Source organism: Mauremys mutica, chromosome 6 (genome assembly GCF_020497125.1).
Source record: "Mauremys mutica isolate MM-2020 ecotype Southern chromosome 6, ASM2049712v1, whole genome shotgun sequence".
NCBI lineage: Eukaryota > Metazoa > Chordata > Testudines > Geoemydidae > Mauremys > Mauremys mutica.
In genome coordinates, this window is record NC_059077.1 from 129290665 (window position 1) to 129314394 (window position 23730).

At 44.7% G+C, this 23730-nt stretch overlaps 1 protein-coding gene across 4 annotated transcripts in view; it reads left to right on the forward strand.

Moving 5' to 3' along the window:
• ZNF462 (zinc finger protein 462) overlaps positions 1–23081 on the forward strand; it is a 61306-nt gene extending 38225 nt beyond the window's left edge. For all 4 annotated transcript variants that reach the window (XM_045021151.1, XM_045021154.1, XM_045021152.1 and 1 more), the window contains 6 exons: positions 117–384; positions 2868–3004; positions 9743–9966; positions 12800–12932; positions 18956–19070; positions 20629–23081. In XM_045021151.1, the coding sequence (XP_044877086.1) occupies positions 117–384; positions 2868–3004; positions 9743–9966; positions 12800–12932; positions 18956–19070; positions 20629–20830 (1079 nt within the window). In that variant the 3' untranslated portion in view covers positions 20831–23081. The remainder of the gene's footprint in view (positions 1–116; positions 385–2867; positions 3005–9742; positions 9967–12799; positions 12933–18955; positions 19071–20628) is intronic.
• The last annotated feature ends 649 nt before the right edge of the window (positions 23082–23730 follow it).

The following is a 23730-nucleotide window of genomic DNA, read 5'->3' on the forward strand; positions in this document are numbered from 1 at the left end:
TTCATGACTTAGGGCTTGATCTAACTCCAGTCAAAGTAAACAGGACTTGGATCAGGTCCTTAAAACCTCAGATTCTCTGACCAACTGGTATAACTTCCCCTTCACTTTCTCCCCAGATTCTTCGTACTCTGAACCTCCTGACGTTCAGCAACAGCTGAACCACTACCAGTCAGCAGCTCTGGCCAGGAACAACAACAACATTAGCCCCATCCCACTTTCTGGGGCTGCTGCAGGAGCTGAACAGAAAACGGAAGCCATCCTTAACTGTGAATTTTGTGAATTCTCCTCGGGTTACATTCAGAGCATTCGGCGTCACTACCGTGACAAACATGGAGGGAAGAAGCTCTTCAAGTGCAAAGATTGTTCCTTTTATACAGGCTTTAAGTAAGTATGGTACAAAACAGATAAACTGAAATCACTTCTAACACTTTAAAAAACAAGCACTCTGGTTCCTGAGATGGTTGACTGGAGCTGAAGAGAAACATAACAATGGTTGATTAGGGAGAAATACATGAGACCTGCCTTTCCAGATCACACCAGGGTTAATCTAATCCAATTTCCTGTCTCTGACAGCATTCACTACTACCTGCTGAAGAGGGAAGGTGCAAGAAATCCCTGCAGTAGATTGTTACAGAATAGTGTGTCCACAGAGAATGATTCTTCCTGATCATCTGTGGTTAGAAGTTGGTTTATGCCTTGAAGCATGAGGGTTTATGTCCCGTCCGAAAACTCCTGTGTGTGTTTTTGGAGGGCATAAGCCGGCATGAGACGTGAGGAAGGCAGATGTTGTAGTGAAGTAGTAGAGTTCCCACTGATTGTCTAAAGGAGTCTTTATCATATAACTTTATAATCTCCTCCCTTTTTCTCCATCTAGTTCAGACGGCAGAAGTGAAACACATACCCAAAAGTGTGTGGCGGTATATTTGAATATTTCATGAAATCGGTTAAACACCCCAAAATAAAAACTCAGTTATTTCCATGTATTTCCAGTTCCAGGGTTTTAGACTGTTGTTCATCACTTATCATTATTATTATTATTACTCCTTTCTCCAACCAATAACACTGGACAAAACAATACTGTCTTAAATCAACATATAATTAAATATGTTGACACTTGTGACATGGAGGTTTGTGTTCCTTAATGCAGTCTTTCTCAAGCATTTGGGGATTAGATCTTTCCTCTCAGGAATGTAGAAAAGTCCAGTCCTCTATTCATTATGGAGAGTGAAACACCCATTGAACACAGAACAACACCCACTGACGTCAGTGAAAAGACTCCTATTGACTGCAATGGCCCTGGACCAGGCCCAAAGCCAGCAGAGTTTGTCATTTTCTTGCTGTCATAGAGTCATAGAATCTCAGGGTTGGAAGGGACCTCAGGAGATCATCTAGTCCAACCCCCTGCTCAAAGCAGGACCAACCCCAACTAAATCATCCCAGCCAGGGCTTTGTCAAGCCTGACCTTAAAAACCTCTAAGGAAGGAGATTCCACCATCTCCCTAGGTGCTTCACCACCCTCCTAATCAAAAAGTTTTTCCTAATATCCAACCTAAGCCTCCCCCGCTGCAGCTTGAGACCATTACTCCTTGTTCCGTCATCTTCTACCACTGAAAACAGTCTAGATCCATCCTCTTTGGAACCCCCTTTCAGGTAGTTGAAAGCAGCTATCAAATCCCCCCTCATTCTTCTCTTCTGCAGACTAAACAATCCCAGTTCCCTCTGCCTCTCTTCATAAGTCATGTGCTCCAGCCCCCTAATCATTTTTGTTGCCCTCCGCTGGACTCTCTCCAGGTCCTTGTTGAACCTCATCAGGTTTCTTTTGGCCCAATCCTCTAATTTGTCTAGGCCCCTCTGTATCCTGTCCCTACCTTCCAGCATATCTACCGCTCCTCCCAGTTTAGTGTCATCTGCAAACTTGCTCAAGGTGCAGTCCGTGCCATCCTCCAGATCATTAATGAAGACATTGAACAAAACTGGCCCCTGGACCAACCCTAGGGCACTCTGCTTGATACTGGCTGCCAACTAGACATGGAGCCATTGATCACTACCCGTTGAGCCCGATGATCTAGCCAGCTTTCTATCCACCTTATAGTCCAAAGGTCCTTATATCAAGGCAACAGGGACTGTAAATTCCTTAGTGAAGAGTTAAGCAGCTTGCTGCATTTACAGGCTCCACCACTCCTTAATCCAAAATTACTGAACCACTCAAGTTTACCAACCCCTCCTCCACAGCTGGCCTTGTAGCCACATAGGACATAGTTAACTTCTTAGGTATGAGTGTGCAGTGTATCTGTCTTCTACATGTGCAGCTAGTAGTATAATGTGCTGCAAAACGCTTACTGCTAACTAAAGTCTATTTATATAGCAAATCTGGAGCATAGCAAATCTGGTTTTGAGTTAGGTCCACAAAAGAAAGGTGGCAAGAATGTTTCTGCTGTCAGAGTGACATTTATCTTTAGGCTTGTGACTCCAGAACAGTTGAAGGAATTTTGCTCAAATTTTCCAAACATGTTTCGCCTCTGGCAGAGCCCAGGCATGGAAGTTTTCAGCCCAAAGACCTCTTTTGAGCATGTGGAATGGAAATTCTTTGGCTGCATTAACTATAGCCCCGTGATCAGTGCAACCACTGTAGTAGAATATTTTGTCAGAGTACGTGATGGCTATGTAAGAGTAAATCCTGCAAATACATACACAGGTGTTACTTCAGCAGGATTCCTCATACGAGTATCATGTGGCTTTACACAGACAGGAGTAAGTGGCATCTGTAGCACTTTAAATAACATTTCAGTGATAGAGCTGTGATACTTGAAGTGTGTAGACCTATGAAATACTGAATTTTATTTCTTCTGCTTCTCCTTACTTTATAGATCTGCTTTTACTATGCATGTGGAAGCCGGGCATTCAGCAGTTCCTGAGGAAGGACCCAAAGACCTTCGCTGTCCTCTTTGCCTGTACCACACCAAATACAAACGTAACATGATTGACCACATAGTCCTGCACAGAGGTAAAGACATCCCTTGTAGTATTTGTGTCTGACAAAGAAAACCTTGAACAATACCTGTTTATTTCAGGCCCATGAAATGAAGTGAGCATTAAAGTGTTGAGTAGCCCAGAAGCCTTTGCACATATTTTTAGTGATGCATTTTTTTTCTTTTCTATGAAGTACAAAGAAGTAGACCAAAGTGGATAGAGGGCAGATTTGAAATTGCTGTTTAGAATTTCCACCAGAAATGTTTACAATCATTTGACATCTGGTTAGCATGTGTTATGCTTCTCTTATCACTCTGGGGGGGAGGATAGCACCCTGCTGACCCAGAAACGTGTTCACCATATCTATATGTATTTCTAATGAGCCCATGATCAAAAATCTCTGTTCCGTGTACATTGTTAAAGGATGGGTCTATTCCATCTGCCAGTCCTCTACCCTGGACACCCCAGAAGATCCCATTAGGACTTAAAATATCTCTTCACCACACCTGCATCAACTATTCTTAGGAGCAAAAATGGCCAAAACTTTTAAACACAATTAAGAGCTGATTTAGAGATTATCCTACTCTATTAATCACAGGCTTGAAAGTTCAGAAGAGACAGCTGTTTGGACACTCTGGGCTGGGATTCCTGCCGAAAGTTATCACACTTGATGCTTATAGATGGTCTGTTGGCTGCCTAAATCCAAACCCATGGGTTGGGATGGCACCCTGCCTACTCGCAGGTTAAGCAGAATCTCGCAGTACGACATTGATGCTGAGCAAATGTGGGTTTCAAATGCCTTCTTTTCCTGGAGGAGATTCTTCCCGTGTGGCAGCCCTGTCACACCATATACTTCACTATATTCTGGGCTGCTTCAGGTTTAGAAAGGCTCCAAACAATGAAGTAGATTGAGTTGATAAGTACTTTCGGCTGTTGGAAAGGCTGTATTGAAGGGGCATCTGGGAAGATGAAAAGGCATGTGATAGAGCAGACGTGGGCAAACTATGGCCCGTGGGACCATCCTGCCCGGCCCCTGGGCTCCCGGCCGGAGAGCCTAGTCCCCAGACCCTCCCTCGCTGTTCCCCCTCCCCCACAGCCATGCTGCCCCCGTGCTCTGGCCCGCCACTCCCGCTGGGCAGTGTGGGAAGTGCAGCTGGCTCTGGGCAGGTTTCGCGGCTGCAAGCTCCTGCTGCTGGTAAGGGGGTGGGGAGCGGGGGGGTTGAGTAAGGGGGCGGGGGGTCCTGGAGGGCAGTCAGGGAGGAGAGGGTGGTTGGATGGGGTGGAGGTTCTGGGGGGACGGTCAGGGGAGATGATCAGGGGATGGGGAACAGGGAGGGTTGGGAGTGGGAGTCCTGTGGGAGGGGGCTTGTTGGGGTGTGTGTGTGGATATGGGTTGGGAGGGCAGTTAGGCGACAGGGAGCAGGGGGAGTTGGATCCTGGGGGGCGGTTAGAGGCGGGGGATCTTGGGCGGGGGTGGTCAGGGGACGAGGAGCACAGGGCGGGTGTGTGGATAGAGGTTGGGGCAGTTGGGACAGGAAGCAGAGAGGTTGGATAGGGGGCGATCATCCCGGGAGGGGGCGGTCAGGGGACAGGGAGTGGAGAGGGGTGGATAAGGGGTGGGGTCCTGGGGGGCACTTAGGGATGGGGGGGCCTGGAGAGGGAGATCAGGGGACAAGGAGCAGAGAGCGGTTGGAAAGGGGATGGGACTCCCAGGGGGGCTGTCAGGTGGCGGGGGTGTGGTTAGGGGTTGGGGCAGTCAGGGGACAGGGAGCGGGGGAGTTGGATAAGGAGGTGGGATCCTGGGGGGCAGGGAATCCCGGGTGGGGGTGGTCGGGGACAAGGAGCAGAGGGCATCTGTATAGGGGATGAGAGTCCCAGAGGGGGCTGTCAGGGGGTGGGGGATGTGGATAGGGGGTCTGGGCAGTCGGGACAGGGAGCAGGGGGGTTGGATAGAGGGTGGGGGTCCTGGGAGGGGGCTGTCGGGGCAGGAGTGTGGATATGGGTTGGAGCTGTCAGGGGACAGGGAGCGGGGGAGTTGGATAAGGGGGTGGGATCCTGGGGGGCAGTTAGGGACAGGGGATTTTGGGAGGGGGTGGTCAGGGAACAAGGAGCAGAGGGCATCTAGATAGGCGGTGGGACTCCTGGGAGGGGGCTGTCAGGGGTGGGCTGTGGTTTGGGGGTCTGGGCAGTCGGGACAGGGAGCAGGGGGGTTGGATGGGGGTGGGGAGTCCCGGGAGGGGATGGTCAGGGGACAAGGAGCAGGGGGGTTGGATGGGTAGGGGTTATGAGAGGGGCAGTCGGGGGTGGGAATTGGGAGGGAGCGGATAGGGGACGGGGGCCAGGCTGTTTGGGGAGGCACAGCCTTCCCTACCCAGCCCTCCATACAGTTGTGCAACCCCAATGTGGCTGTCGGGCCCAAAAGTTTGCCCACCCCTGTGATAGAGGAGGCAATGGCCCTCGGTGCTGAGCTCATCCTCCAAAGGTGTTACCAAAGGTGTTATGCACTAGACAGGCCAGGTCTGTTGATCTGCAGGATCTGTCTTCTATGGCTTTTGAGGAGGTGGGTTAGGGAGTATTTGGGCTGTTAGAGGCATCAATGAGGAATGTGTTTATCGGCACTTCTGGGGTATTGATTGGCTCAGAAGAGTTCACTAGGTATAGTTTGTGCGAGTTGTTTTATAATTTGTGCGAGTTGTTGTCGTCATTACTTGTGTTACCACACATAGGCGCCCTAGTGAGGTTGTTCTCTGTCCTGTGTTTGTATCTGAACTGTGTGATTAGACACAACTTTTAAAGTGTGAATAAACAAGCGTAGATAAGAGAATGGGTTGCATCGCCCTAGACCTGGTTGGAAAACTTGCACTAATGCAAGATTTTTGATGAAAACTGCAAATGTTCAAAAATCTTTGTTAGTACTTTACGTGTTCAAAGCACTGTGCAAACATTAACGAGTTGATCCTCACAACACCCCAAGGGAGCAGGCAGATAACTATTCTGTGAAACTGTGGGTCAGTTCCTTGGCACCACTGCAGCGACTTTGCAATGCTCCAGCCACACAGAGCAGCCGTGAACCCTTGTCTTGATTAGTCTTCAGGTAGAGCAGAGCTGCCCGAGTGGCAGCTGTGAAGCATCTCTCTGCCCAGGTGCCAGAACAGTCCCCTAAGAGTTATTAGTGGCTGCAAATAATCAAGACCAGACCATTTGCTAGATGGGACCGTGTGTGCGCGTTAGCACATTTACGCTCCTTGCTGAGCTGCACTTCTGTTTCCATTTTCCAACAAGCTCTATAAGATAGAGCATCTTTCATCTCAGTTCTAATCTGGCCCTGTGAAAAGAGACATATGTTTGTCTTTTAATTTTATCCAATTTATCCAGTGCTCCTGTTGTAGATCTCTAGACATACAAAATAAAAACCTGAAAACACAGACCAAATAAATGAACTGAACACTACTGAAAGACCCTTCCAAAAAAGGGAAAAAAGCATCCAAACTTAATTAAGTTCTTCTACCCTCTCCATGCCCCCATCCTCCTTAGGCAAAGCTTCATTGTAAATAGGCTTTATGTACGTTGTTGCAGTGAATCCTACAAAAAGGCCCTATTACACCATTCAGGCAGCGTAAAGAGGCCTTAGTGTCCATGAGAATTGGGCCTGGGAAGAGTTAGATGATGTCCGCTTTCAAGGGCCTACGAAGAGCGGTTCTTTCATACACATAGCACCCAAACTCTATAGGACAAGCAGGTCAATACCCGAATCATCCATCCAAGTCCTTCTTCCTGATGAACATGGGACCAGATCATGTATGACACTAATTATGGCGGCCTCAGTAGAGCGGTTGAGGGGTTAATGTACATGGGCACTGAAATACCTTGGCATCTTGCGAGCTGGACAGGAGTGAGGCATGGGGTGGCTGCTCTGCTGCAGTCTGTTCTGAAGCCATTCCAGAGATGGAAAGAGGGCCTTGGTGTCAGGCTGTCTGTCCAAGCACTAATTTTGCAGGGGGTTGAGGGTGAGTAATGGATGCTGTGCATAAAAACAGTGGAACTATGCTAATTTACACCAGCTGAGGATCTGGTCCATTATGTTGATTTGGTGCCCTTTCTCCCTCCCCACCGGATAACTAGTTACAGGTGTACAACCTTGTACTGGCCGGTTCTCACGGTGACGTTCGGGTCTTTGTCACGTGGCTCTGAAGGATGAAAACACACTGTCAATACTGTTTCTGTTGAGATGATGTCCAGAGGCCCCAATCAGAATGAGAGGTCCCTGATTTCACAGGATGTGGCTGACACTTGACAGCACATCACCCTCTCTTTAACCACAGTTAATGGGTGGTGATCGAAGTTGACCATTCACTGGGTTCAAGCCATTATCAGCTAGAGCATGGAATGGTTTGTTAGAGAACTTTAAGCAAGGAATATGTTTCCCATTAAAAGTTATGGGCGCAGGATGTTGTTAGTCTGCCTCTGAGAGCCTTCTGCCATGTGTCACCTACTCAGCTCAATCAGTTACACATCATCAGTGTGGTGTAACTTCCCTTTTATGGGCACAGAGGAGCAGTGATTCTGTGCCCTTTCCTAGTCTGAAGGGAGAGGGAATTTATAGGACCAGAGCCTGCATTGCAGGCATACAGTGGGGAGGAGACTTTTGAGTCACTCTTGGGCTTCATGGCAGTCCGATTTGGAGAGCCCTTGGAAGTTCTGGAACTGGGGAACTCCAGATCCGTGCCCAGATCAGCCATTAGCCTTTAATTTAGTCCAGACGATGCAGTTACATTTTACGGGCCATTCTCTCATGTGCTTTCCTATTCAGCATATGATGAAAGGCTCTGATATTTTTCCAGTGCTGAAAGTAGCTTTAAAGCCAGATGCCTTGGTTCCACAAGTCCAAATGCACAGAACTCAGAGGGAGCCCTCTAAAATAGCTTGCCTATCACCCCCGGATGTCACAGCTTTAAATCCTGTTCTCTTGTAGCCTCCCCACCACCACCACTGGGTTTTTTCTTCCCCTGAAGGGCCATGAGTTGACATTTTTACAGAGGGAACAACTGTCACCGGTACAGGAGCAAATTTTACTTGTTCTGAGCCTTTAGCAAGAATAGCTTTGGGGGAAATTCCACTTTTTGGAGTGGTGTGAGGAGAAGGAAATATTTTGAATTTTATTTATTTATTTATTATTTTATTTATTTATTGGTTTAATAAACAGATGCTTGAAGGAGCTGAGGGGTTTGGAATATTTAAATATTTGAAAAATAGATTAATTGGCAAAGGGTTCACATGAAATGGTGAGAGATGCATGATAAATGCATTTATTATATGCATATCATTCCTGTATATGTGTGTGTGTGTGTGTATGGGGGCGGGGGGATGTCTAGGAATTCTGTGAGTACAATAAATTACTAGAAACCAGGATTACTTTGGTTTCTCCAACTGGGAGGCAAGAGACCCCACGTTTCCACTTTACCAAAGAAACTGATACATTGGTCCGGATCCACCTCTTGTATGGCAGAGCTCCGTTGAAATTCAGGGAGCTGCACGAGTTTATATCAGCTGAGAATCAGGCCTACTTCTTTAAAATAAGTCATTAGTGATTCGCTATGTTAGAAACATTGAACTGCCTCTTAACCTGCAGTCCTTAAGGAATAACAGTCTTAAATTCCTGTGCCCTAGTTCAAAAGGTCAGTTAAGTAATGAACACCTTTTGGTGACCCTATATGGAATGGGGGATTTGCCCTGGTGTGCACACAATACTCAGTGGCCCATAGTGGATGAAGGAACCAAATTGCAGGATTCTAGCTCAGTGGAAACATGGAAAACTTCTTGTCGGTCACGCTGTTATACGAGTGTGATTGTGTGTTACATACAATATATACACCTGTCTGTGTATGAGTAATATTAAAATTCAATAGAATAATTTTTCACTATATATTTAAACTAAAACCTGAAATGTATATTAACACATTGGGCAGGTTGGCATGAAAAACTGAATTGGTAGAATTGAGCACATGGGTGGGAAATGAAAATGGACGTTAATCTCTAGTCTTACAGTCACAGTATTTAAAAGCTAATCTGTACAGCATTTATCACAGTGGAGTCCTGGTCTGTGACTGGAGTACTACAGTAATATTTAAAGGCTCTTACAGAATCATAGAATCTCAGGGTTGGAAGGGACCTCAGGAGGTATCTAGTCCAACCCCCTGCTCAAAGCAGGGCTAATCCCCAACTAAATCATCCCAGCCAGGGCTTTGTCAGGCCTGACCTTAAAAACCGCTAAGGAAGGAGATTCCACCACTTCCCTAGGTAACCCATTCCAGTGCTTCACCACCTGCCTAGTGAAAAAGTTTTCCCTGATATCCAGTCTAAACCTCCCCTTGCTGTGCTCAGCTCAGCCATCATCAGAAAGACCCACCATCCTGTTAACTGTGTCCTACCCACCAACTCCCAGACTCTGCAGCCCTGACTCCTGGCTGCACCGCTTCCTCTCTTCCTTCCCTTTCTCCCACCTAATTAGTGATCGTTTTCAGGATGACCTCTGCATTCACCGTCTTGAAGAGGATTGACCCTACCTTTGTGGAGGGAATGTAGCTCATTTCTTTGGTCAGTCCAGTTTAGCTCCCCTGCCCTCAAGAAAATGTTTCATACGACTTGCTGGTAAATGGATTGTATATATACATAGCAAATCTTGTTTCTTGGGGGGAAAGAGGGGGAAGGCTGTTGATACAGTGCTGCCTTTTTAAAAATGAAAATGCTCTTCTCATCACATTTATCTCAACAGAAGAGCGAGTTGTTCCCATTGAAGTCTGCCGATCCAAACTGTCAAAATACTTGCAGGGAGTAGTTTTCCGCTGTGATAAGTGTACCTTCACCTGCTCCAGTGATGAGAGCTTACAGCAGCACATAGAGAAGCACAATGAACTGAAACCTTACAAATGCCAACTGTGCTACTATGAGACCAAACACACGGAGGAGCTGGACACTCATCTTCGAGATGAGCATAAAGTAAGTTCTTAGCAGGATTTTCTTTGGGACTATGTACACATTGCAAGTGGTAAGTTGACTTGACTTTTAGTGAAGGTAAGTGATTCAAGATTTGGAAATGACCCCAGTATGGAATAATTTTTTTGTGAAATTCCTATTTTCCAAAATCTTGTTTGTTTGCAGGGCTTTTTCCTGAATTTTGGGTACCCCTCCTGAGCCATTCAGATACCTGAATGTGTAGATGGAGAATTTACCTTTTTTTAATAGTTATGAAGCAACAATTAAGGCAGTATGATCCAGTCCCATAGAAGTTGGGAGATTTCAAAAGTTGAAATTGCTCTGGCAATAAATAACATCAACAACATGGCACATAGTACATATTTTAATAACTGTGTAATACATTTTGGTTTACACTTAAGGAAAAGATAAAAAATACATCATGTATACATCATGCTAAGTTAAGGGTGTTTTGGCCATATTAATTTTTAGAATTACCTGACTGTGGGTGTGACCCAAAACCACTGAAGTCATTAAGTATATGTCCAGTAATATCAGTTGGTTTTGTATCAGACCCTATCATTCTAACTCAAGATGTTCTTGTGAGGGATGATCCTCTCCAGGATAGAGGCTTTGCATTGCTTCAGCTCAGAATTTTAGGAATACGTATTTTTTGTCAGAGTTTATAGGGAGATAATCATTTAACTCCTGTTAACAGGAGCTAAGCAGCTAAGTCCCCATGCTAGAAATTTACTCCCAGTACTTTTGCTAAACAAACCAAAAATGTTATTGACAATGAGCGCCAAAAGTGTCAGCAGAATCTGTTTTGCCCTAAAAGTTATTCCACGGCATTTTAAAAACTAGCTCTGTGAACTGCAATGTGTTTACTTTCCTTATGTCAGCTTGTTAACAATCGGCATGCTTCTCTCCTCTTCTCTGTACTGCTGCTTTAGACTCTTTCTACTCGTCTGCAATAGACAATTTTTAGCTCTCCCATTTCCCCCACTGACCACAGCCCGGGTGCTGGGCCAGGATTCACTATTCCTCATGCCTTTTGATGGGGTGCTTCATTATGGGAAGATTTTACCCCTGTCCTGGCTCTTTCCAGAGGCATATTCTTGTCTCTAGTCTTAGCCTAAATAACCCAGCAGTTACTTTGTTCATGCTCTCTCACACTTCTTAAAAATTAGTTATTTCAGACTATTTTGTGCACAGTACTTGTATTTAGCATTGCTCCTTAGTTGTAGGTAAAAAGAACAGGAGTACTTGTGGCACCTTAGAGACTGAGGGCTTGGCTACACTCGAAACTTCAAAGCGCTGCCGTGGGAGCGCTGCCGCGGCAGTGCTTTGAAGTGTGAGTGTGGCTGCAGTGCCAGCGCTGGGAGAGAGCTCTGCAGGTACTCCACCTCCCCGTGGGGATTGGCTTGCAGCGCTGGGAGCCGCACTCCCAGCACCGGGGCACTGTTTACACTGGTGCTTTACAGCGCTGTAACTTGCATCGCTCAGGGGGGTGTTTTTTTCACACCCCTGAGCGAGAAACTTGCAGCTGTAAAGTGCCAGTGTAGCCAAGGCCCAATACATTTATTTGGGCATAAGCTTTTGTGGGCTAAAACCCACTTCATCGGATGCATGGAGTGGAAAATACAGTAGGAAGATGTGTATATAAACAGAGAACATGAAAAATGGGGGTTGCCATACCAACTCTAACGAGACTAATTGATTAAGGTGGGCTATTAGCAGCAGGAGAAAAAACCCTTTTGTTTGTTAGTTGTAGGTGCTACTGTCATGCTATTGTGATTCTTGTCATTTCCCTATGGGAAAGCACTTCACTTTGTAAACGTTTCTCAGATGTAAAGTGACTTGCGCTTTAAATTCATTCCAATTCCCCTCCCAGAAAACAGTCATGTCAAGCTGTTACCTTATCCAAGGTGCTGCAGGAAATGTTGTCAGTACTGGATCAGAGCCTTGGCATAATGCTGGTGCTACTGGAGGTGCTGTCGTTTCAGATCAATCTGAATCCAAAGTCATGATCACTAGTGGTCATTCAAAATCCCAGGGCGCTGTTCACAGAAAAGGTATTAACCCCAGTGTCCTGGTTGGGTAATTGTATTCTGCGCCTCTGTTGTAAACCTTTGTCCACCGTTTCAGTCAGATACACGAGTTCTTCACTTCCCATCCTAAGCTGTTATGTACTATTGCTGTGAGCTGTTAAATAGCTGGCGCATTTCACCTAAGGGTTAGCTGAATTTGACTGCTGGGTGAAATGTTCCCTTTATAGTTTGTAAATCAGTTTGTGAAGCACTTAGCAACCCTTTGTAATGAAAATTAATCTGTTATTAATGAGTGAAAATGTACTCACTCGGACAGCAGACATGTATAGTTAAAGGACCCATCTCTCCATGCATTAAACTGAGTGAATCATTCACAAAGGATTCTGCTGCACTAGCGTGGTGCTATATTAATATTATACCACATAAGATTAGTAATCCCCTGCAATGATGATGACTATAGAATGCTTAGGGGTTAATAGTGGTGCCTGTATTATTATTATTATTATTATTATTAATATTTATTAAGTTTAAAACCTGCACATAGGGGAAAAACAAAGGAGATTCCTCAGCTGACAAGAGGGTTGCAAGGTGAAGCATGGAGAAATGCTGTATAAAAAAACATAAGTGAAACAATTAGAGGAGTGTCTAATTGTGTTTCAAGGGAATGGGTATTAACTTGACAGAGAGGTGGTAAAAATGGCCTCTGGCAAATTTTACTCATCAGTCATTACTCTGCAAATAGAAGTGTGTGTTTTTTTTTTTAATAGACATGAATATTAATTAATATTTATATTGTTTCTTTTAAGGTAAGTCGTAATTTTGAGCTGGTTGGGCGGGTTAACTTGGATCAGCTGGAACAAATGAAAGGGAAAACGGAGAGCTCCAGCAGCGATGAGGAGGAAAAGGAAGAGGAGATGAGCCCCAAGACTGAAGAGAGAGGTCAGTGTTGCTTCCTTTTCTCCCAGCTTGGGCATAGGGATGTCTCTGACAGCCCCATAGAAGAAGAGGAGCCATTGACTCAACAACAGATTTTTCAGGAACCATGGGCAGGATGCATGTCGAGAAAAAGCAGATCACATCTAGGCAACTGCGGTCTTTTGTACCTGTCAGTACATTGTGTTTTGTAGCATGGTAGTCCAGAGGGCTATCAAATCTGTTTGTCGGTAACCCCTATGCAACCTTGCTGTTCCGTGTTAATCCCGTGTGATATCAAAGTTAGTGGAGAAATGTGTTTTGGGCCATCGTGGTGCTGTTGTCTTGCTCTTCTTTAGCTCTTCGTCCTCCCCGTCCTTTGTGCCTGACTCCCCTTTTTAGGTTCAGGCTGGCTGGCAGCTGTGAAGCAAGAATAACAAAGTGCTCCATCTTGGAAGCACATTACCTGTTAAGACCCCAGTTCAGCAACATACTTAAGGATGCGCCTAACTTTTAGGATGTGAGTACTCCCTTTGGTTGCAATCAGACAATTCATTTGCTTAAAGCTGGGCACTTGGTTAAGTGCGTGGCTGAATCAGGGCCCGAATCATCTGTCAATTTCAGATTACAAGTACTGCGAGCTAGGCAACCTGAAACTGAGATTTTTCACATTTTCTGCCAGTGAAATTGACAAAACCTTTCCCAGAAGGGGTGCCAAGGCTGTACACACTCAGCCTCTTCTCTCTCTGCCCCAGCTTGGGGGCTGGAGTCACTGAGTACCCCAACTCTCTGCTTCTCTAGCTCCAAGGGCTGAAGGAGAAGACAAATGGCCCAGGTCTCTGCCTCTTGGGCAAGCAATTTAGAAGGCTCTTATCAGTTCCACAAATGAAATTCGCAAGAGCCTTCTTGACAGGCAGGCAGAAAAATCCATATCAGTTCTCCCAAAACGGAATTGTTCTCAACCCTTCCTCTGAAAATTCTCACTGTTTTGATGTTTCGTCCTGGTTTGGGACAACTATTTTTTTCAAAAATGTGAAATTTTTCTTGGGAAGTGATTTTCCATTTTCTGGCCAGCTCTTCTGTGCAGTCCTAGTGTGTTTTACTCAGTAGCACACTCTGTTCATAAAGCGCTTATCAGAAGGAGAATGGCATTATTCTTTTCTGCAGCTGCTGATCCTGGTAATTTAACCAACATTAGTAGGGGAGGGAATACGAAAGAGAAATCTTCTATCCATAATACTGTGCTTCTTCCTTTAATATTGCTGAGTTGATTTAGTGCTTATGTAATTTCCAGACCGATAGCCCCAGGAACTGAAGTACTCTCTGTATTCTCAGAACCCACCCTATATTGCGAACTTCTATCAACCAGACATAATACGGTGGCCACCGCTAGCCAGGGTTCATTTTGAACTAGTGACTCTCAAAGGTGAATCCCATTACCAGTTCCCTGTGCCGTCCAGCTCCCACGTCCTATCATGCTGCTGACTGGCAGGTTACCAATTTCTCTACACATCCAGCTAAAGGAATGCTGTAAACTTTTTTTTGTGATCTTAAAAAGAATTCAAAATTGCATTAAACAACGATTTCAGAAGGGAAAATACCCATCTCCTTGAAGTTTTTTAAACGTATTGCTGTTGTCTCACAGGCAGCGTATAGAACAGAATTTGGGTTTAGGTTATGTCTTTCATTCCACTGAAATCTCAACATGTTAGCTATTCCAGTGTCATGGCACAATCAGTAGTTAGGACATTGCTTCTTAACAGTTTCTTGTGCTCAGCTATAACTCATCCAGAGCTTTTTTTCAGTGGGGGCAGAGCCATCCCTAGGAGACAGTGAATCGGGCAACTGCTCTGGGCCCCACGCTTTGGGGGGACCCCATGGGCTAGCGCAATTAGCTGGCCCTGCATGGGCAGCGGGTGAACCGCTGGTCAGGGGAGACTACCCCAACCCCGCCCCTTCCGCCCGAGGGAGAGCAAGCGCGTGGTGCTGCCGCAGCCTCCCCGTCCCCAAGAAGGCAGTCGGCGTGGCCCAGCGGCGATGCCGAAGCGGGGCCCTGGGGGGGGGCGGCGGAGTGTGGGCGGGCCAGGCCGGCTGTTTGTGGAGGCACCGCCTCCCTACCCTTCCAGTGCGGTTGGTCCCAGAAGTGACATCCCTTCAGGCCTGGACCCCGCACCCCCCTAGGGATGGCCCTGAATGAGGGGGAGGAGTGTTGGATAAGAAACTACATAGCTCTTATCGAAAAAAATTTCCGTGAGATCTTTGTTGGTCGCCCTAGAGAAATTAAAAAATCAGCAGAAGGGATGTCTTTTTCACAAACACTCAGAAGTATGGCATCTGTAAAGGGTGCAGCATCCCAGGTAAAAGTGTAAGTTAGTGTCAATATAATTAGTCCTGTCAGTTCAACAGTGGGTTTTGAACCTAGGAGCTGCAGTGCTGAAAGTATCAGCCTATACTGCTTTAGCTAGAGGACCATAACTTGCAGCTGCAGCAGACCTATTAACTTCTTATGTAGACCAGCACAGTAAAAAAATTATTTTAACTTGTTTTCAGGATACTTAAATCTCTGGATGTTTTTTGTTATGCAAATACAAGATTTGAACTTTCTGGATTGGGGTTTTAATCATCAGGGACAGTAGAAATATCTACATTTCCCAAAGACAGTGGTTATAACGTGGAGAGTATTTCACCATTTTACATATATTTTTTTCACTTGCAGCTGGGTCTCTGCATCTGTGAGTGGCTAAAAATAATCCATGTTTGATCAAACAATGGGTCCAAAAATCATACTTTTTTGAGGATTTTATTTACCTACCATTCTCCGCTCATTCCTCTTTAGGAAATGACCTCTCTTCTCTCCCTTTTAGCTAGTATCAGGCTGCAGTAGTATCCATGTAATACCTGACATGGTACATACATCATCTGTTAGAGACACTGTGGGTAAAATTTTCAAAAGTGCCTTTGTCCCATTTTCAAAATAACATTAGGCACTTTAAAAGTCCAAGTTCCATTGACTTTCAATGAGACTTAGTCTCCTATGTCACTAGGGCATTTTTGAAAATTTTACTCTACATCTTGTGCCAGGGACTGGACTTTAGATAAGAGTCCTCTTTCGACTATAAGTACCATGGATGAAATTTTGCTCCCTGTTATGTTCAAAACACACACAGAAAGAAGTTAGAAAAAACTATAAGTGTTCTTGCTGGAAGTTTGTAGTATAACACTACTTTTATTTCTTAGAATTCAGGACAGTTACACACAAGAACTCAAAAACAGAGAGAGAGAAAACAGGCTGCTCCCTAAAATAAAGAGGTACAACTCTCCCCATCTTAGGGTAGGTCTACACTGGGGGGGGAGTCGACCTAAGATACGCAACTTTAGCCACACCAATAGCGTAGCTGAAGTCGGCGTATCTTAGGTCGATATACTTGGCCGTGAGGATGGTGGCGAGTTGACCGCTTCCGCCTCTTGCCATGGTGAAGTTCCGGAGTCGACGGCAGAGCGATTGGGGATTGATTTTATCGCATCTACACTAGACGCGATAAATCAATCCCCAATAGATTGATCACTACCCGCCAATCCTATTACTGTAGCCTGGCTGTCTGTAGACTGACTTCTGTTAGGCCCAAATCTCATGCTTCCCTGTAAAGCCCCCCCTAGCCTGCAAGCAGGACCAGGAAAATCCGCTAAAATTTGAAGTGACAGCCTGTTGTTTTACCCCAGATTTCAATACACCACAGCCCCACTCAGGTCAGTGACTCCCCATGGCCTAGGTCGTGACTTGGCCTACAAGTCAGCACATCCTTACGTGGGCTACTGGAACCACAGAATCCACGCAGGCAGGAGTAAGCAAAGCTGTGCAACCACATATTGCTCCCTGGAGAAGATGGGTGAAGGGTGGCAAGGAATGGATGGAGCCCGGGTACAACATCTCAGCACAGATAAGCTGTTGTGTGCGGGGCAGGGGGAAAAGAATAACTTGGCGTAGGAAAGCAGAAAATTAACCCCTCCCCCTGGGAGCAATGGGGGGGGAGGGCTGATGTTCCTTTCCTGGGATGCTTCTGGGACAGAACAGTGACGTGCCACCCCTTGCTAGAAGCAGTGTCCTAGACACACAGTCTGCCCCTGTGAACTTCTGTCCTTTAATCTTAGAACTCAGATCATGAAATGATTCATGCAGTAGCAAACAAGCAATGAATGCCCACAAAATAACACGCCGTCAAAGGCAGTCAGGTGTCTTGTGTGTACAAAACATCCTTTTTCTTTTGGGACCATGGCATATACCCAGCTTGGTAGATCTGAGGTGACCTTACTGCATTCAGCTTGATTTGTAATTCAGGGAGCCATCCACATTCAGAGACCTTAAAGCCAAACTGACCAGGAAGTCATGGGGAGTGGGAGAGGAGAACATGATCTGTTCGGAAAGGCTGGAGGAGTTCCTAGGCTAACGCTCATTAATGTTAATGGAAATTACAAGTCTAAATCCCCCTCATGCATTTGAACAAAATGCATTTGTCTGCACCTCCTCTGCACAGACCCAGAATAAATTTCCCATTGGCTACTGTACTCTAGGTACATTCTTGCACAGAAGAGCAGCTATTGCCTCCAAAACTTCTCAGTAGGTGGTAAACTAATCCTGGTGCAGAGATGAGGTTTGATAGTGGTGCTTATAAATTTGCACCACACACATAAGTGTGTATGACCAAGCTTAGGGACCAGAGCTTCAACTGGTGTAAACTGGCCTGGTACCATTGACTCCATGCTGATTCACATCAGCTGAGGACCTGGCCACAAGAAACTTAGTCATATAATGAAGTGCTGCATCCTGTGAAATCCGAAGCCAGTTCTCCTTCAAGGGGAAAAGGATAAAAGCTGTGTAAAGGAACATTCCCTCTACAATGTAAACAACTAATGAAGGTTACAAACTCGTTGCAACACACATCTGTACAAAACATGCACACAGAGAATAGGAGTGAGTGTGTGGGTAATTTTGAGTCATAGCCTGAATTTGAATGGACTAAATTTTAAAGTGAAGAAACCAGACAAGCAGAGATCAAAACGAAACGAAGCAAAATCCCTTTTCTTTCATTATGTAGTTGGGGAGGAGTCAGAAAGGCATTCTGTTGATTTCTTGCTTAAGATAATCCCTGCTAAGGAATTAATGCTCTGAACAGATGGTGCTGTCTCATTTCCAGTGAAAAGAATGAACCGAGATAGTCCATGCAATTATTTTTAATGGCTTGTGTGACGATCTTAATTTGTGAGTGAAGGTTTCATCTTTTGTTAAAGATGGCTCCATTCATGAAGAGCTTGGTTTCAGAAGTGCTGAGTGTCCGCAGCCTCCCCGACTTCAGGTGAAGTTGTAGGTGCTTGGCACTTCTGCAGATCAGGGCAGTGGCATTTTGTGTAAAAGACTAGGATGGGAGGAAACACCTATCCAGTTAACAGGTTTCAGGGATAGTCGTGTTAGTCTGTATCAGCAAAAAAACCGAGGAGTCCTTGTGGCATCTTAGAGACTAACACATTTATTTGGGCATAAGCTCTCGTGAGCTAGAATTGTATCAGGTGCTGCTTTACATGTGAGATATTATATACATGGGTATGAGGGACTCATACATGGGGATCAGATGCCTACTATAATGAGACTGCATAGCCCAAAATTTGCTTTGTGACTGAAAAATGTATTTAGACTTGTATTTATTTGCTTTCTTACAAGCTGTTTCTACATTAAGCTTCCCTCACAACATTGATTTTGAACTCTGAGGGAGGTACACATGTTCTCTAGCCACTGAAATGTGGAGAAAGGGGATGTACCTGTGAGTGGCAAACTTCATCACATCAGTTTGCAGAGATGTTTTGAAGATGGGGAGCAGGAATCTTGAGCTGCAAAGTGTGTGGTGAGAGTTTGATCCAGAGTTTTCAAAAGGATTCCCCATCTCACACACGCCCCCTTTCAGAAGGATAGTGGAGGAGACCGCATTAGCTTAGCGTAATTGTCCGTTCTGGCCATAACATTGATGAATCTGAATGACATTTCTTTTACTCTTCCCCAGAGTCTATGATGTTCTCTGACAGTGGCGCTCCAGAGAAGCGTTTTCCATGTGAGTTTTGTGGGAGGTCATTTACAGAGGGCTCCGAGTGGGAACGGCACGTGCTGAGACATGGCATGTAAGTTTGTTTACAGGCTACTTTTCATCACCGCTGAAGGCAACCGTAGATTGTTGTTCCTCCACACCCCAAGCCTAGGAAAGGCAAACACAGGGAGGTGAACAGATCATTCTAGCAAGTCACCATAGGAGTCATTGTGTGAAATTGTCTGGTCTGTGATATAAAGGAGGTCAAACTAGTCGATCATAATGGTCCCTTCTGGGCTTAACATTTATGTATCTAGTGAACCCATAATTCCAAGCTGGCTGTGGTACTCAAAATGGGTCAGAACCAAACCTCAGTCTAACTTTCTCGACTGGGGGGTTGGGGTGGCTGGATTCAAACCCCAGATGTGAGTGTGACTCCAGGCCTGGATCAGATTCCAGGCTGGAAGGAACCTCTCTTCGCAATGTGGCCCAAGATGGCAGAAGTCTCGCAAGCACAGCGCATCTTCAGCAACTTCCACCCATTTGGTTCAGAATTGTGTGTGAACAGCTCCAGGAATACAGAGCCATCTAATCCAAACTTGAATCATGGGACCAGATTGGCCTTAAACCTGACCTCAGAATCCAATGCTGAAAGTCATCCTGATCTGAACACCACTTCATTGACCTAATGACGCTGGATACTACTGTTGCCATTTCAAGCTCATAGGCCAGCATTGTGTGTGTGTACCGGGGTATCTGGGGGTGCTGGAAGGGATACCTGGGGTGTGTGTACTAGTAGGGTATTTGGGGGGTGCTCGCAGGAATACTCACAGGAGGTGAGAGGCAGTGTCACTCCCTGTCATGGAGGCAGGGTGGCTGGTGCAAGGCCAGGATGCAGTGACAGCCATCAGTCAGCGCCTCCTTGAGGGACCCCTTGCCCCAGGGCTGAGGGCCTGGGGTGGATGGGATCCAGCAGCTTTTGCCTGTTTGAAAAATCTGCCTAGACATATGATAACCCTACTTTTGAGGATAACAAACACTTCAGTTTTCTTACCCTTTATCTTGTCTATTTAGATAGTCAGAGTCTCTGCCCTAAAGTGCTTACACTGTGTTTGACAGCACCTAGCGCAGTGGGGCATTATAATCGTAATGATGAGTGTACCGAGTTTAAAGACTGCAGCTCATAAGGCACTTCAATGGTTGAAAAGCCATTAGCCTTTTTAGATTGTTCACTCTTCAGGGAAGGACTGTCTTCACACTCACATACCTAGCACACTTTGGGACCAATTCTAATACAAATAATGAGTACAAGGGAAAAGGGGAAGGGAGATGACCTTTCAGTGACCTCTAATGAAAAGGTCAAACATCAAATTTGGGATTGTTCCTGCCCCTTATGTTCAGCAGCCCATAATGAATAAGTACCAAATGTCGAACTCCGTGAATACACAGAAATTCGTGTTTCATTCTGTCACATGACCTGTTGCAAGCGTACGTATCATATTAGATGTTGGAGGTTTGACTAGTTGTATTCTCTCTGAATGTCGTTAGAGGAGAAGTGAGTTGTTTTTCCCTGCTGCAGTAAGTAAAGGAGGGCTTTGCTTTCTGTGGGTCTGATCGTAAAGTTCTCCACTTTCTGTTGCTCGAATTTCCAGGGCCCTGAATGAAAGGAAGCGAGGGATCAGTGAGGATGAGCAGCCGAAGGAGAACATGGAGGAAAATGTTAAGGTACCCTCAGCAGAAGAAAAGGAAAGCAGTGAGGAAATGGTGGACTTTTCCCACAAGAATGAAACTGCAGTCCTTGGTGTGGCTGCCGATAAATCTCTCCAAGAGAACACAGAGGCCAAAAACGAATAAGCATTTGGTGTGATTTTAATTAACCTACTTGAACAGTGATGAAAGGGGTGGGGGGGGTGGGCTGACGGAAGAAACAAAGCTGCTTTTAGGACTGAATGATCTATTTTCAAAGCACTGGTACCTGTGTGAGTGTGTGTATATTAAAGTTATTTAAATGATGGAATAAGTGGCTCCATTACATCACTGCATCTTTTCTTCTGGATTTTGACAATGGGAAGTTACATTCATCTTGGACTAACGAAGCAACTTCCCGGGTTCCTACATTACACAATGTGCTTTGCAATGGAGACTTGGATTGGTTGAGAACGGAAGCATCGTGAGCGTGGAAGAAGGGGGGACAACTTTTTGACGCACAAATTTCAGTGCGTTTTTCTAGTTTTAATACATTACACTTTTCCAGACTGAATGCAACTGCTTTAGAAAAGAAAAGAAAGGATTAAAAAAAAAAACTGCTTTGCATAAAACAGTCACCTGTTTCTTAGTACCTCAAAATTAACCAAGGGAAATCTCTGCATTTGTCAGTACTACCTGTTGTCGTTGTGGTTAAATGTAGAGACTGTTGGCTGAGATGGTGAATGGAGGAAGAAAAAAAAGAAGTTTTAAAGAAAGGAAAACAAATTGTGCTTAAAATCCCAGTGTGGGTTTTATTTCTTAAAATACTGTGATTTTTTAATTATTTTAGTAAAAAAAAAATACAAAAAAAAAAGAGAGAGAGACTTTAATTCCTAGATAACTGTTTGTGAATTGTCATCCTTTATTCCAGGTAAGCTGTTTGTTAGTATTCAACTATAATTTTAGGGTTTGATAGATTCATGTGACTGATTGTGCGGTTTTGTTTGCCACATGTTTGTTTTCTATCTGCCTGAGGTGTTACAAATACAGCACAATTCAGTATCTCATGTAAAATGATTTCTTTTTCAATGGAGGGGGAAAGGGGGAAAGGAGACTTGTTCTTGCGAACAAATTTTTTTTTAAACATATGGAAATAACAAAGAAGTTTAACTTTTTTTAACAATTGAAACTAAAGAACCAAACTTACGGCACAGCTATGCAGCTTGCGGACCAGCCACTTAGGTCCTCATAACCATTCTGTTGCTTGTCAAATTAACATTGATCAGTCTCATGCCAGTAACTTTTCATTAAGATTGGCTGCCTTTTTGTTTGTGGTGTGTGGTTTTTTGTTTTTGTGTGGTGGGGAGGTGGGAGGGGGTCTCTGATAACACATGTTTTTGCAAGGGGAGGTGAAATAGTTACATACTACATGGAGCTTGAATCTAACTCGAGTCAAGACGGGAGTTGCTATTTTTCCCTCCTCCTTAGCATGAGGGGAGCAGCATAGAATAAATAGGAATCTACACCCCTGGGGAAGGATCCTGCACTCTTTTTTTCCCTGTTGGTGAAACGCCCACTGAAGTCTATGGGAGTTTAGCCTGAGTAAGGAGTGCAGAATCCAGGCCCATGGTATGTTCTGACCGTGAACAAAAAAGAGTTTCTTTCCAAAAAGTAGAAAGTACTTGACTGAAACCTAGTTTTAGAAATGCATGTGTCTCTTGGTTTGTTTTTTTGTTTTTGGTGGGATGTACTGGGAGGGAGGGGAAAAGACGACAGGAAGCTGGTTAGAAGACGGCATCCCACAGAGCTTCACATAAAATTGATGGCAAAAATGTTGCATTTGTGGAATAAGTGCTACTTGAAAAGCATGGTGGTTTTGCTTTTAAGGATTCATCTTCTGGGGGTTTCTTTGGAGGTGGGAGGGAGCATCATGTGGAAAACACAGCAGAGGGACAAGTATAAATACACATTTTGTGTCTGTATTTGTTTTTTAATTGGCCTCATTTCAAATGTATTTAAACAGTTCCATACCTGGATTGGGTGTTTGTAATGGTTACCAAAAACAAAAAAGAAAAAAAAATGAAATAAATGATTGTGACATGCTTTTATCACTACTTTATTTTTCAAATAACATGTAAATATTGTAATCCATTGGATTTTGTTTTGCTAACCTGTTAATAAAAATATGGGACCATTATCCTTTTAACAAACCTAGAATGTCCTATATTTCTTTCTCCCTCGCCCCCCCCCAATGTATACCTGATCTGTTGTGGACACCACATTTTAGATGCATTATTATGAATTCTGTTAACTGTAATGATGACATAGAATTGAAAATAACATTTTTTTTCATTGTTTAATTTATGCAGAGGACTTTTTCAGAGTTTGACAGACGGAAATAAATAGCAAAATGCTAACCCATCGCCTCCAGCCCTCAGTATTTCCTGATTTTAAATTACTGCTTACTGATGGGGGAGGCGGAGGATCGTTGCACTGATGGGTTTGGGGGTTGTTTGGGTTTTTTAAGGCAATGAAAATGAATAAAGACTTTTAAAAAGTGTGTGTGTGTGTATAGTTCTATTGTAAGTACTTGTAATGGCCCCCATTACTGTGGTATTTGTCCCTTTCCACAGCTGAGGGTCTCTCTGATGCTTAATTGATTTTGCACTTTCCCCTGGGCTAGTACGATTTCAGCAAACTGTGGCTGGTGTTTTTACTCTTGTATTGCTGCTGAGAATCTAGAAAGGACTTTGTGTTCGGGACTGACAACCCATCTGGAATCTTTTCCTCAGCAACCACAGACATTTCAATGCATGGAAATACGTGGCAAGCGTTCACTTTTGGGGCTGATCCTGCTCCTCCTAGAATGCCAGAAGTTCTTTTGATTCATCGGGAGCAGAATTGGGCTGATTGCCTGGGTGCTAAATAGCACCAAAACTCTGATAATCAAATCACATTATATGTATCCTTCTCTTTAGGCATTTATACCACCAAGGTCAAAATAATTTGCGGGCTGAAATACATATTCCCTTGAACTACAGAAAACAAAACAACATGTCTAAGGGTTT